The 14,898-nt window shown below is 38.3% G+C and overlaps 1 protein-coding gene and 1 pseudogene across 20 annotated transcripts in view; one reads left to right on the forward strand and one right to left on the reverse strand.

Annotated features, from left to right (window-relative positions):
* The window catches only part of KDM4C (lysine demethylase 4C), a 428,186-nt gene that overhangs the window by 39,780 nt on the left and 373,508 nt on the right, over window positions 1-14,898 (forward strand). For all 20 annotated transcript variants that reach the window (XR_006710195.1, XM_045468819.1, XM_045468822.1 and 17 more), the window contains 2 exons: window positions 5,852-6,027; window positions 14,223-14,337. Coding sequence is in view for 19 of the 20 variants with exons in the window: in XM_045468819.1 (XP_045324775.1) it covers window positions 5,852-6,027; window positions 14,223-14,337 (291 nt within the window). In the remaining variant the exon portion in view is untranslated. The remainder of the gene's footprint in view (window positions 1-5,851; window positions 6,028-14,222; window positions 14,338-14,898) is intronic.
* LOC123593550 lies at window positions 6,889-8,389 on the reverse strand (annotated as a pseudogene).

The following is a 14,898-nucleotide window of genomic DNA, read 5'->3' on the forward strand; positions in this document are numbered from 1 at the left end:
TCAACTGTATCTGGGTTATGGGTTCTCCTTGGAATCCCCATCTCTGAGGGGAGGTCCAGTAACATTAAGAGCAGATATCAGAGAAGAGAACTTCCAGAACTGCAGGGGTTGGTGTTCAAGTCCTCCTGCATCTGGATGCTCCTGCTTGTGCTGGCATCTATCCCCTGAGGTCTGTCAGTTTTGTTATGTATAGTTCAAGTCCCTCCTGAAAAGGTTTAAAATTTGGTGATATGAAGTAGAATGAAGGTTTATTAGAGGTGGGAGAGAGATAGAAAAGGAAGCTAAAGATAAAATAAAGAGAAAAGTAAAGAAGTTTATAATGAATTTCTCAGGTGAGGAATCCTTACTTTAACCTATTTATTGAGTTAGCTCTTAAAGAACTCCTTTATGGAACCTCAACACCGGATTATCTTTGAAGAGAAAAATAATTCTTGAGTTGAAGAGAATGTCATTTCAGAATCATTTGACACATATAATTTTGATCATAAACTAGTAGTGGATTCGCAAGGATTTGGGCTTTATTTAGGTGGAGGGAAATTGGGGGTGACAGGTTGTCCCCTTCTCTGGGCTTTGAATGCAGCCCTTTGTCCTGTTTTTCTTGCTTTTTGTTTCTTGAAAACATAGATCTTACTGTGTTCCACTGAGATTAGTGAGTGTCCTGTGGTAGGGTGGCACATTTAGTAACATTAGGAGGGGAAGTAGCACACACACACCCTCACAAGGGAGTTGCAGGCTCACAGGGTACACTTCTGCTTGCTGCATTATGAATGCATTATGAATGGCATTTGAATGGCAATTAGTTTCTGAATGTTGAACAAAACACACCTGAGTCTAGACATTTTTTTTTTTTTTTTTGAGGGAGAGAGAATCCCAGAAGCAGCAGAGAGAGAGAGAGAAGCACGGCTCACCCAAAGCAGGGCTTGAGCTCACCAGAAGCCAGGCTCGTGCTCACCTAAAGGGGGCTTGAGCTCACCCAATGTGGAACTTGAAGTCATGAACTGTGACATCATGACCTGAACTGAAGTCAGATGCTTAACTACTGAGGCATCCAGGCACCCCTAGACATTTTTTTTTTTTTTTTAGTGAGATTTATTGACAAAGTTGGAGAAATTCATTTATTCAATCTTGTGATAATTTTCTTTTACTTATACTAGGAATACAATGAACTGTTTTTTTTTTTTTTTTTGGATTTTTTTTGTGGAGTTTTTGGCCATTTGTGTTATCTTTTACATGAAGTCACATAAAGTCAGTTTCACCTACTTACCTTTTTTTTTTTTTTTTTTTCTGGAAGTTGCAGCAATAGCAAACGTGTAAAACTTCACCAAATCAAATTGTAAAAATCAAAACTATATTAATGCTGCTAGTTTGCTTTGAGGTCAAGTCCTGGAGACAGAACCACTTATGAGATTCTTTGTTAATGCACAATTTAATGAATTGCTCTTAAAATATGATTTGGAGAAAATGGTTCAGTAGTTCCAATAGTAGTGACTTTGGCCTTAGATTTTTCTTTAATCAACATTTTTTAGGTTTATACTCTGGATTTAATTTTTATTTCCATAGTGAGAGATTTGACACCCTGACTTCTATGTAAAAGGTGGTGGTCAAGTTGGGAAAGTAAAGAATGTCAGTCTCTTTAAATTAAATGTAAAACTTACATTGTTTTTGTGGAGAACGATTATGATGAACCTTTAATTACATATGAAATGGATAAAATTATTCCACAACAGTAATCTGGACATAGACTACCCTGGGCTATAGGTTATGCACATTACATAATTTTGTGTCCTTAAAGTGTGAAGAAAGATTGTAAGATGCACTGTTCTTCCCCTTCCTGCTTCTTCCTCAGTAGGTAAATGGTGATAATAGCAATTTATTTCAATGTAAGTAGTACAAATACAGATTTCAGTTAGAAAATTACTATTGGATATCCAGTCCAGGCTGGGATTGGGGAAATGGTGAAATAAAATAACATGTATGTATTCGTTTTGATAGAATAATCAAGAAGGTAAACTTTAGGAGGAGTAGTTTTTTCCTTCAGTTAGACTGATTGAATGTAAAAGTTTAACTTTGGAATGTTTTAAAACCCTAAGTATGTTGTGCTTCCATTTCCTGTGTAAGAGAATCTGATGTGTTGATACTTAAAATTATAGTCCAAAAGTAAGATTTTTGTTATAGACCTGAACTTACAAATTTTTAAAGTTCTGTCTGAACATTTTTATCAAAAGTAAGTGTGAACACATAAATGAAATATTTACAAAGATAATGTTTAATGTTCTAAATTAAATTTCTCTAAATTTAGAAAATTGCTACAAAACTTTTTTTTCCACAAGACAGGAAAATACTAAACTCTAAATATAATATTAATTTTGATTGTAGATGTATTTATTTCTAAACAAGAGCCTGAATCAATCCATGTTTATTTGTTTGAATTACTTGCACTTATTTCTGTTGAAGAAGTTAGCATTTATAACCTTTTTCCCTTTCAGTATATTATGAAGACAATTTAATGTATTTATCCATATCTATTTGGTACGATTATCCATATTCTTTTAAAGTATTGAGTATGGGGGTACCTGGGTAACTCAGTTGAATAAGCGTCTGACTCTTGATTTTGGCTCAGGTCATGATCACACGATTCATGAGTTCAAGCCCTACATTGGGTTCTGCGCCGACAGTGTAGCTCCTGCTTGGGATTCTCTCTCTCTCTCCTTCTCTCTCTACCCCTCCCCTGCTGTGTCTCTCTCTCTCAAAAATAAATAAACTTAAAAAAAAAGTGAGAATAGAGACAATCATATTATATGCTATCGAAAACATATACTCAAGGGGTGCCTGGGTGGCTCAGTTGGTTAAGCGTCTGACTTGTGTAAACAATTCAGAGCCTGGAGCCTCCTTCAGATTCTGTGTCTCTCTCTTTCTCTGCCTCTCCCCTGCTCCAGTCTGTCTCTATCCCTCAAAAAGAAATAAACATTAAAAAAAACAACAACACATACCCAATACTTTATTTTTCAATGTTTATTTATTTTTGAGAGAGAAAGTGCATGTACATGCATGTGTGCAAGGAAGGGGCACAGAGAGAGGGAGACAGAGAATCCCAAGCAGGCTCCGCACAGTCAGTGCTGAGCCTGACATGGGACTTGAACTCATTAACTGTAAGATCGTGACCTGAGCTGAAACCAAGAGTCAAATGGTTAACCCACTGAGCCACCTGGGCATCCCTCTATTCTCACTTTAAACTAACATACCTTGGATGCAATAAAATGTGAAATATCTCTGTATTGCTGATGTAATTAAATTAACTTTAGATTCGACAGTGCCCTGTTGATTTTTTTTTTTTTTTTTGTTAGTAAATACTGTCTTTTATCAGCTGTGTAACATTGGACAAATCACTCATTCTTCTGTCCCCGTTTTCTCATTTCATGAAGCTTGACCTAGAGTTTTCACAAAAGCTCCTTGCAGGAACACTGTAGATCTGAATATGAAAGACAAAACCTTAAAACACTTATAGTATAACATAGAATGCCTTCATGCTCCAGAGTAGGAAATTTTTTTTTTTAAACCAAAGGTCAAAGCAGCAAAGTGAACAAATTGGATTTTGTTAAGATTAAGAACTTAATGTTTATCAAAATATACTCTTAAGGTTGGAGGGCAAGTTATAGAGTAAGAGAAGATATATGATATATACACACATATACATATAGATATTTACAAATGTATATATACATGATCCAAGAATAACCAGACTATATAAAGAATTCCTATACATTAAGAAGAAAAAGACCAACAGTGCAGTAGTAAGATGGTTAAGAGTTGAGTAAGCACTTTATAAAAGGGGATATTCATAGGGAATATATAAAGAGATTTCTTTAATAATTAAGAAAATGCAAATAAGGTCCGCAATTGACTACCATTACAGAACTTATGAGAAAGACTAAAATTTAAATGATCAGCAATATAAAGTGATGATGAAGATGTGAAGCAACAGGAATGCTCCATACACTGCTGGTGGGAGTTATTGGTAATAACTGTTAAATTTGATCTATACATATCCTATGTCCCAATAATTTCACTGTTAGGAGTGTCTGTGTATACGAGTTTATTTTAGAGAACTGTGTGCTCATATGCAGCAGAAGATGCATGCAATATTATTAATTGCTGTGTTCTTTGCAAAAGCCAATAAACAGAAAAAAACAAGTGACCACTAAATGGTCATCCATTTATGGATAAATATTTGTATGAAGGAATATTGAGTAGGAATGAAAATCAATGAACTTCAGCTATGTGGGTCATAATATGTGTTTTTTTTTAATGAAGTTAATTTATTTATTTTTAGAGACAGTGAGTGAGCTTGCACAAGAGCAGGGGAGGGGCAGATAGACAGGATAGAGAGGGAGAGAGAGAATCCCAAGCAGTCTCCATGCTGACAGTGTAGAAGCAGATGCAGGGCTCAAACTCATGAACCATAATCATAGGCCATCATATTTGACCCCTAACAAAAATATTGAGTGAAATAGAAAAGATAAACCTCAAAGAAGATATGTATATATGGATGATTATATTTCCGTACATTTCAAAAAAAAAAAAAATGGTGCTGGGATGCATACCTAGGCATAAAACTATAAACTCCAGCAAGGAAATGAATATCATAAATGCTATGTGAGTGGTTACCTTTTGGGCAAGAAAGGGATGTGTTTGATGGGCAGTTGGAGGTACTCTGGTGTTTGCTTTATAATAATTCACAGTTACATCTTTGTGATTGTGCATTTTATTAATGTGTGCTATGTTTTGTGATTAATTTTTTAAAGTTTATCTTAAAAATTAAAACAATTTCTAAAGGTGAATAAATTCCAGCTATAAATCATGACTTTATAACTTTGTCCCTTCTAATTTTAATCACATGAACATATGTTTTTGGTCTTATTGTTAATGATTTTTTCCTTGTTTTTTAAAAAATTTTTTTAAAAGACAATCTTTTTAAAAAATTATTTATTTACTTTAGAGAGAGAGCAAGCGAGAGTGTGAGTGAGGCAGAGGGGCAGAGGGAGAGAGAGGGAGAATCTTAAGCAGGTTCCATGTTCAGCGTGGAGCCTGATGCAGGGCTCAATCCCATAACCCTGAAATCATGACCTGAGCTGAAATCGAGAGATGGATGCTCAACCAACTGAGCCACCCAGGTGCCCCTAATCTTTTGATTGTTAATAACCAAGTGTTTAAATAGTGTTGGAAAAGAGTGGTGTGCTGAACAACCTCATACAGGAACATAAAAGTTGATAATGCACGTCTCTTTCTAACTTTGTGTTCAGTTATGTCATGTTGGTAAGCTCAAATTAGCCATGGTGGGAGTAATTACATCATGGAAATAAGCAAGAGCTACAAACCAGGGTTTTCTCTACCTTCCTGGAAACTGATTGTTAAACATTTACTAACACACCAACCACTATGCTGTTTGCTGTATCGTGTGAGAGGTATTTAAAGAGAATAATACTGACTAAACAAATGTTTACTTATTTTTTATCATATTAATATAGGCATTATTTGAACTTCAAGTTATTTTGCTTCTATGTATCTCTTCATTTTACCTTTAAAATTGAGAGGTTAATAGTATCAACTAAAAAATAAGTTGATAAAAGTATAGTTGATATAAAAGTACTATTTGGTATAGTGCACAATAAATTTTGCTATTTCTAAAAAATCATATCAGTAAGGTGAATATTTAAGAGAATGCAAGTATTTCCCTTCATCTGAATCCTCATTGTTCTTTTACGCATTTGTTATAGAAATGCTGAGAAATTCTTTGTTTGTATTCCGTTGGAATATTTTCCAGATAATATTTTATTTATTATTTTATTTTTAGGTGATTCCTCCTCGGGAATGGAAGCCAAGGCAGTGCTATGATGACATTGATAATTTGCTTATTCCAGCACCTATTCAGCAGATGGTCACAGGGCAGTCGGGACTGTTCACTCAATACAACATCCAGAAAAAAGCCATGACAGTGAAAGAGTTCAGGCAGCTGGCTAACAGTGGCAAGTGAGTGCATGCAGTTTGCTATTTTATTTTTTTCAAAGATATACATGAACATGGGAGGAAACCAAATAGAGGAGCTTGTGATGAAAAGCAGTGGTTTTCTGCATATCTTCTTTCAGTTTTCATTTAACTGTTCCTGTTTTCTCTTCTTCAGGTGGTTGCCTGATTACATTTAGTTTACTCCTGAGGAAGTTGTTTCTCGTTTTATCATCTTATTCATAATATCTATAAATGGTTTTTTCTATATTTTAGTTGCCCTGAAATTTTGATTCTACACATTATTCATATTTGTTAGGCAAATTTTCTTCTTTGTGTCAGAGTGCTTAAATCTTTTTTTTTTTTTTCCTTTTTTTTGGCAACTCTGAGGTAAACTTTTCTTTCTTTCTTGGCTGACAGGACTTTTCACACCCATGCTCCTCCCAGCACCTTTTTCCTGTCCACACATTGGCAGTGTATTCCAAAAGGTACCATAGCCATGTGGTTGGGGAGTCACTTCACATTCCAGGCTTTTGGAGTTGGGGGCTTGGGAATACTGTCCACCCCCAACAAATTTTTACCAGCAAGAGGCCATGATATCCCCAGCCCCCAAACCTGTATCCTGGTGGGAGGTGGCAATGCCTCCTTAGCTCTTCACACCTTAGAGAAGCAGGACCACCGAGGGTAAGCCACAGGCCCCCCAGCTCCAGTAGCTCCCAACACTGGCCCCTGCCCAGGTCACAATCCCAGCCCCATTACCAGGCAGCAGAAGTCTTTCCTTCTCCTTTGGCTTCAGTGTCAGATGAGCCCTCCACACTAGGCAAGACAGAGGCAAAGCTGGAAGTAGCAGCAGTGGCAGAAAAGGAGCAGGCACTGAGATTGGTGGGTTTCTGGGCCAACAGCATGGGGCAAAAGGCTTTCCCAAAGTCAGGGCAAGCTGTCTGTTCATGCAGCTCTGAGGATGGCCAGTATGTGGGTGTAGTTGACTATGACACAGGCACTTGGACACAGTCCTGCCCAGATGCTAGCCAATGGCATACCAGTGATGGCATACCTGGTATCATAGGCTGGTTTCACCTCATGGGGGTTCCGCTGATCAGACCTTCTGATATTGGTTACCACAGTCCAGCTCTCAGGGAAGAATTGCAGTAGCCTGCCATGCACCTTTATGTCCCAGTTCTGATTCAGGTAATAGATAACAGGTGATGCAGTGCCCACTGCCATGTGGATTGTCAGCATGCTTCATGTTCCCCAGCCTATTGACTGAATAACATACCACCATGGCCTTGATTGTGCCTGTGGATGACATAGCCACCTAGCACCCAACATAGGGACAGATTATAGCATCCATGTGGGCCATGAGGACCCCAGTGCTTTGACAGCTAGGCTCATGGCCTTCTATCCAGGCAGTCTGGTCCCTACAGAAGCTGCATGGTGAAATAGCCCATTGGCTCACTAGCTGCCCATCATGCTGGTGCCTACTCTACTTTAGGGCCTCTGCCTCAGCCACCACATGGCCATCCAGTGCTGACCCCAGGAAGTTCTCCTTGATACAGATGCTGCAGGATACAGTATAGTCCGGGGCCAGGTGCTTGGGCATGATGGGTAGTCCCTCCTCCTGCACTGTGAGCCCCACACTGTTCTCCCCATTGCCACTGCTGCAGCCCATGCTGCCCTTCCCTTTGGCCTCTGCTTCCTGGTTCTCCTGTCTACCCCAAGGGCTACTTGCTGCTGCCCATTTCCCTTTGGGGACCTCAAGCAGGGCTCCCTGAGCCACCAGTTGCTAGTACTCCTTGGTGACCTGTGCTGCAGTGCCCGTACTCTACAGAGGCTGCAGCTCACCACCATCCTGCCTGCTGAAGCTCTCCCTCAGGGGGCTGACTGTGGTGGAAGTGGCTGTGGCCCTGGGAGTCCCACTCCCCACCAAGGCCTGATCAGATGCTCCTGATTGGTGGTGGGAGGGTAGCGGGGGACAGGGCAGGTAACTCTTCACACCAATTTTGGCCCAGCCAGGATCCAAGGGCTGAGACACAGAACCTGGGAGAGCCTCACTTAGGGACTGTGGCTGGCATGGGTTGGGTTGTCCATGGCAGCAGTGTCTTCATCCCCCCGATATGAAGGACACGGCCCAGGCTCATGGTGCCACCCTCCTCTAACTCGGCCTCCTCCACTTGATGCAGCTGGGGACAGGGTGGCTGAGCCTGGTGTGAGGCAGGGTGAGGCAGGGCAGGCAGCAGAGACTCTTCTTGTGCCTTGTGGTCGCTTGTAGGTCACCAAGTCCTCTGCTGCCCTTAGGGCTTGGGAAAGGACCCATCAGGGTGGTGAGCATTTTTCTCTGCTCTCTGCACTGTTGGTTGTACCTGCTACCCAGTGCCATACACCACGCCATACCCCTGACAGTGTTTAAGTCTCAGATGATAAATTATATATTTAGAAGATGAGTAATTTAAAAAGAAAACCCTTGAATGACTTAGAGGGCCACCATTATTGTATTAGCATTATTGTAATTATACCTATTGCTGTGTAGCAAATTACCCCAAATCTTATAGCTTAAATCAATAAACATTTATTTAATTTAGTTTCTGAAGGTTAGGAATCTGGGAGTGGCGTGGCTAGGTGACTGTGGCTCAGGGCCTCTCGTGAGGTTACAGTCAAGATGTTAGGAGGGTGGGGCTGTTATCATCTGAAAGATTGACTGTGACTGAACGATCCTATTTTAAGATTGCTCCACTTACATGGCTATTGGCTGGAGTCCTGAGTTCTTTGCCACATGGACTGCTCTTCATGTTGTGGTAGCTGGCTTCTTCCAGAGCCGGTGATCCAAGAGAGTAACCAAGATGGAAGCCACAGTATCTTTTCATGATCTGTCTCTTGACTATCACTTCTGTGTTATTTTGTTTCTTACAAGCCAGTTGCAAAGTGAATCCAACAGTTAAGGGGAGGAGAATTAAGCTCCACTTCTTGAAAGGAGGAGTATCAAAGAATTTGAACATATTTAGAAACCATTACAGTTATTAAGTTACCTTTTTAAAATTTTTAAAAAATGTTTATTTATTTTTGAGAGACAGAGAGAGACAGCATGAGTGGGGTGGAGCAGAGAGAGGGAGACACAGAATCCGAAGCAGGCTCCAGGCTCCAAGCTGTCAGCACAGAGCGTGACGCAAGGCTTGAACCCACGAACTGTGAGATCATGACCTTGCGGAAGTTGGATGCTCAGCTGACTGAGCCACCCAGGTGCCCCTAAATTACCTTTTTTAAAAAAGTTTCTGATATGGTAGTTAAGACCCTAGATCAAAACATTAATTTGAAAAAAAGAATTAGAACCCCAAACCAACCAACTAATCAGCCAGTCAAAAAACATTGTCTAAATTCTCTGGATAGGTGTGTGTGAAATTATGCTCTTTGGATGAATTTAGTTTATATCTTTTTAAAAGAAATTTATATTTGACATAGTAAGTACTTTATGGTACTTGAAGAATCTTAATTCTATGTATAATTTTTTTTTAATGTTTATTTGTGAGAGAGATACAGACAGAGTGTGAGTGGGGGAGCGGCAGAGAGAGAGGGAGACACAAAATCTGAAGCAGGCTCCAGGCTCTGAGCTGTCAGCACAGAGCCCGATGTGGGGCTCGAACTCATGAACCGTGAGATCATGACCTGAGCCGAAGTCAGACGCTTAACCGACTGAGCCACCCAGGCGCCCTTTAATTGTGTGTATAAAGTTTCTATGGAGCATTGTAGTTATTTCAAAGGAATTGAAATTTTTATATTTAATGTGAGTCCCTTCTTTTAAATTAAAAAAAAAATTAATGTTTATTTATTATCGAGAGACAGAGAGACAGAGCATGAGCAGGGGAGGGGCAGAGAGAGGAGGAGACACAGAATCCGAAGCAGGCTCCAAGCTCCAAGCTGTCAGCACAGAGCCCGACACAGGGCTCAAACTGAAAAACTATGAGATCATGACCCGAGCCGAAGTCGGATGCTCAACCGACTGAACCACCCAGGTGCCCTGCTTCTTTTAAATTTTTGATAAGCATTAGTAAAGCCTCATTGTTTCAGATCTCATTAATTGAGAATGTGAAACTTTTATCACTAACTGGACTAGTTTGTATTCAAACTCTTTTAAGAACTCTTTTAACAACTTACTAGTGCAATGCTATTGAAACAAGATTGTGGAAGAAAATTTACCCAAGTTTTTAAATTTTTTTTTTTTTCAACGTTTATTTATTTTTGGGACAGAGAGAGACAGAGCATGAACGGGGGAGGGGCAGAGAGAGAGGGAGACACAGAATCGGAAACAGGCTCCAGGCTCTGAGCCATCAGCCCAGAGCCTGACGCGGGGCTCGAACTCACGGACCGCGAGATCGTGACCTGGCTGAAGTCGGACGCTTAACCGACTGCGCCACCCAGGCGCCCCACCCAAGTTTTTATAAGTATGAATGGTTTACTGTGTTCTGTTATTTATCTTCTAGCACCCATTTCCAGAGTCATTTTTAAAATGTTAATAAAATAGGTTCATTTAGTGGAACATCTGCTTGGCTACTTTGATATTTTAGGAGACAATTTTTTTTTTTTACATATATTTATTTTTGAGAAACAGAGTGAGACAAAGCGTGAGCAGGGAGGGGCAGAGGGAGAAGGAAACACAGAATCTGAAGCAGGCTCCAGGCTCTGAGCAAGTGGTCAGCACAGAGCCTGATGTGGGGCTCGAACCCACGAACTGTGAGATCGTGATCTGAGCAAAAGTCGGTCGCTCAGCCGACTGAGCCACCCAGGCACCCCAGGAGACAATTTGTACTTGAAAGTAATCAGGCTATACTTACTAGGAAATGTTTGTTAATACCTTTAGTAATCATTTATAATCACCACACGAAAAGCTCAAAGTGCCATGGAATTTCAAAGAAAAATAAGACTTCTGTGGTTGTTAATCAGGATAGGAATGATTTCATTTTGTAGTGCTGTTGAGATGGATTTTAAAGATGGTCAGAAATGTTTTCATCAGTTACAAAAGTAACACATTCTTATTTGAAAATTCGAACATTTTAGAAACACAGAATTTTAACACCCAGAGACAATAATTGTTAATAATACATGGTAATTCAAAATATTGATGAGAAAAGAGACTGGAAGACCTTTTTTTCTTGTCATAGAGAAACTTAGATCATCATCTGTAGCCCATGTGATTACCTGAGCATGGTATTAGTTTTCTATTTAGAGGGAATTTAATTTACTGGGCACTTACTTTGTTTATATATCTGTTCAATTTTTGCACAGATGGCTTGTTTGTAGATTGTTCCTGAAGATAGCCATTCAGGTGACGTTGTTTGTTTTGTGTACCACTTTATATACTCAATACCTGGTACAGTATCTGGGATATAGTAGGTACTATTTCAGTTTATGTTGATTGAATGATTAGTGCCATGAAAGCCAAAATATAACTTGAGGTGGTGTCAATTACTGGACAGATTGTTGTGATTTTCTTAATAACAGAATGTACATTTCTTGACTTTCTGAAGTTTAAAAATGATTTTTAAAAATAATTGGCCCTTTTTTTAGTTGTGAAATATATTATAAGTTGCATGAAAGGTTATTCCATGTTAAAGTTTATTTTTTAGTTGGATTAATTTTGTTATAATTGCTACAATGTTAAAATACTTTTGAGAATTCTCTTTTTATATTTCATCTGCCAATTCCATGTGGAAATTTATTTCAAATGGCAATGAAATGGGTTTCTAAGCCTCAATCCAAGGCTCTTGCTTGTTCACTTACAGCTGTACTAGTGTCAAATGGTGTTCATTGAGGTTGTAGGATGGTCCTCAGGTGGGGTTAATTTTCATGGGAGGCAGGAGGCATCCTCCTGGTTTTTCTGTTCATCTGGTTTCCTTCATTCAGTACATGTCCTTGTATAATGTGCTTGGTATAAACAGTAGACAGGATAACATGCTCATTTGGTTGACAACACAACTTAATCCAACGAAAATCTAGAAACCTCCAACATAGCACTACTATAATAAAACTTTATGGAGGTAAGTAATATGCTCTCTTGTATCACTTACATTACTGACCTATACTTTCTTCTAGGAGTGGAGCTATGTGTTTTACATAATTATGTGATAGCATGCTCACAGTAATTCAATTGATATTATCCTGTTTTATAGAGGAATAACTGAGGTCTGGAGAAATTCAGTCCTTTGCCCAGGGTTACATGGCTTATATATGGCAATGCCTGGATTCAAAGCTCTAGGCAGGCTTGTTCTGGACACCCATCTCTTTTTTTTTTTTTTTTAATTTTTTTTTAACGTTTATTTATTTTTGAGACAGAGACAGACAGAGCATGAACGGTGGAGGGGTAGAGAGAGAGGGAGACACAGAATCGGAAGCAGGCTCCAGGCTCTGAGCCATCAGCCCAGAGCCTGAGGCGGGGCTCGAACCTGCGGACCGCGAGATCGTGACCTGAGCTGAAGTCGGAAGCTTAACCGACTGAGCCACCCAGGTGCCCCTGGACACCCATCTCTTAACAATTGTAATATAGTGAATAAAAGGTTCTAGAGAAAAGGAATGGCTGGATTGCTTTTGAGCAAATTGACACTGGATTTGTGGGACAGCTGTGATTGTTTGACAGTCCATTAGGGATGAAATCTGTAGCCAACTGAGTGAACTGGTCACTTTTTTTCAAGTTTAGGATCATTGTTTGTTTCAGATATTCATAGATCTTAGAATTCATCCTCAGTAGCCAATACTGAACCATATGTTTCCTTTTTAAAGTTATAGGTTGTTAAAAATTGATCATGATTGAGTAGTAAATAGTGTGATAGATTCTTTAGGTCATCTTATAGTGAAAGGTAATTTAGGACTTCTGTATCCAAAGTCCAACAAATTTCTTTGTAAATCGAAATAAACAGTATCTCTGTTACCTTTTTTATCGCTTGAGTCTGAACTCTGGTTAGCTTGCTTAGCTTGTGCCTAGAATTCATGTTACTACTGGAACCTACTAACTGAAGTGGTGAAATACAGTGGAGTTAATGATGCTTTCATGCCCATCCCTTTTATTTTTGGCTGTCCTGTTGAAATTCTAATGATTTGAGTAAATCAGAAAATTATTCTGTATTTCAAATACAGTTGTTAAATTGTTTGGTATTCTTGCTTATTGCTTAGATAACCAGTTTGGGGTCCCAGTATAGTGTATATTGATTTTGCTTGTTCTACAGTTATTCATTCTAAAATGCTCAGTAGGCTTTATTGGGATTGCTCCTGCTGCTAACCACTCTTTTTACTGCTAAACAAACTGTTTCATTACCTTCTTCATTTGATTTCTTTTTTTAAATGTAGAAATAATGGTATTTTGTGTGTGTGTGTGTTTGTGTGTGTGTATGTTAATATAAGATTATTTGTTCACAATCCAAATAGGACAGAGGAGCAAGTGCCTTTCTGTAATTCCAGTGTGAAAGATAAACATTAATATTAATAATATGGTATATATTTTCTTTTTGACCATTTGAGTACAGTTATAGATATTTTTTACATAAATATTATCATAGTATTCTGTAACCTGCTTATTAATTCACTGTGGAGAAATATTAATGTCAATGCATAGGAAGATCTACCTTATTTTGTATTCTGTATTTTATTTAAGCCCTTTTATTTAACTAATCCTGTAAAATTCAGTATAGTATAATTGGTTAAAGACTTTAGAAAATATTTTGAAAGATAAATTAATGAGTTTTTAACTGTTCTCCTTATATATTTGGTACTTTCATGAGAATATTTTCCTTACTAGTCAAAAATATAAAGATATTATAAAGAGTTATTTAGGAATCTTAAGAGTATTCAGAGATCTATGATAAATACATTGGTATATTTACTCACTCGATTTGACAACATGAGTTGTTGCAGTGTTTTCATTTTGATAAGATTTTGTTTAGAAAGTGATTTAAGAAGGGGTGCCTGGGTGGCTTAGTCTGTTGAGTGTCCAACTTCGGCTCAGGTCATGATCTCGCGGTTCACGAGTTTGAGCCCTGCATCGGGCTCTGTGCTGACAGCTCAGATCCTGGAGCCTGCTTCAGATTCTATGTTTCCCTGTCTCTTTTCCCCTCCACTGCTCATGTTCTCTCTTTAAATAAAACATTAAAAAAAATTAAAAAATAAAATGATTTGAGACATATGGGTGGAGAAAATCTTATAATTGTCATATGGTTTGTGCTCTTTTAATTTACCTTTTGCAGATACTGTACTCCAAGATACTTGGATTATGAAGATTTGGAGCGCAAGTATTGGAAGAACTTAACTTTCGTAGCACCCATCTATGGCGCCGACATTAATGGAAGCATATATGATGAGGTATATTTATAGTGTAATGGATTTTGTAAAGGACACATTTCCTATTTTTGTTACCATTTTAGACACATGAGAAGTAGTCATTTGTTATGCTTTGTGTGATCCATAATTCCTCATAGGACAAGAAGAAATAAAGACACATCAGGATTTCTGCTGCTGGTATTTGTCAGATTGAAACCACCTACTGGTACAAATATCTGAAATTGTTCAACAGTAATATATTATGTGGTTATCTGGCTGATCTTTAAATTACACTAAAATTTTTTTAAGCAAAACACCTTTTAAAAACATTTGGAAAACAGGAAATATAATCCATTTATAATACCACCTTAAGGCTAAAACAGTATTTTAATATGTATTCTTCTAGTAGTTTTCCCCTAGTCATTTAAAAAAGTTATATTTGAATAGGTTTATTCTCCTTTTTTTTCCCACAAATTGTGAGAATTTTTCTCTTTTTAAAAAAGTACATATTATTATAGTCTTTCCAGTATTATTTATGTGGCCATAACATGCTTGAAATAAACCAGTCCTTTTTGCTTCCTGGTAATACATGTAAATGCTGTT

This window comes from Leopardus geoffroyi, chromosome D4, assembly GCF_018350155.1.
Source record: "Leopardus geoffroyi isolate Oge1 chromosome D4, O.geoffroyi_Oge1_pat1.0, whole genome shotgun sequence".
Taxonomy (NCBI): domain Eukaryota; kingdom Metazoa; phylum Chordata; class Mammalia; order Carnivora; family Felidae; genus Leopardus; species Leopardus geoffroyi.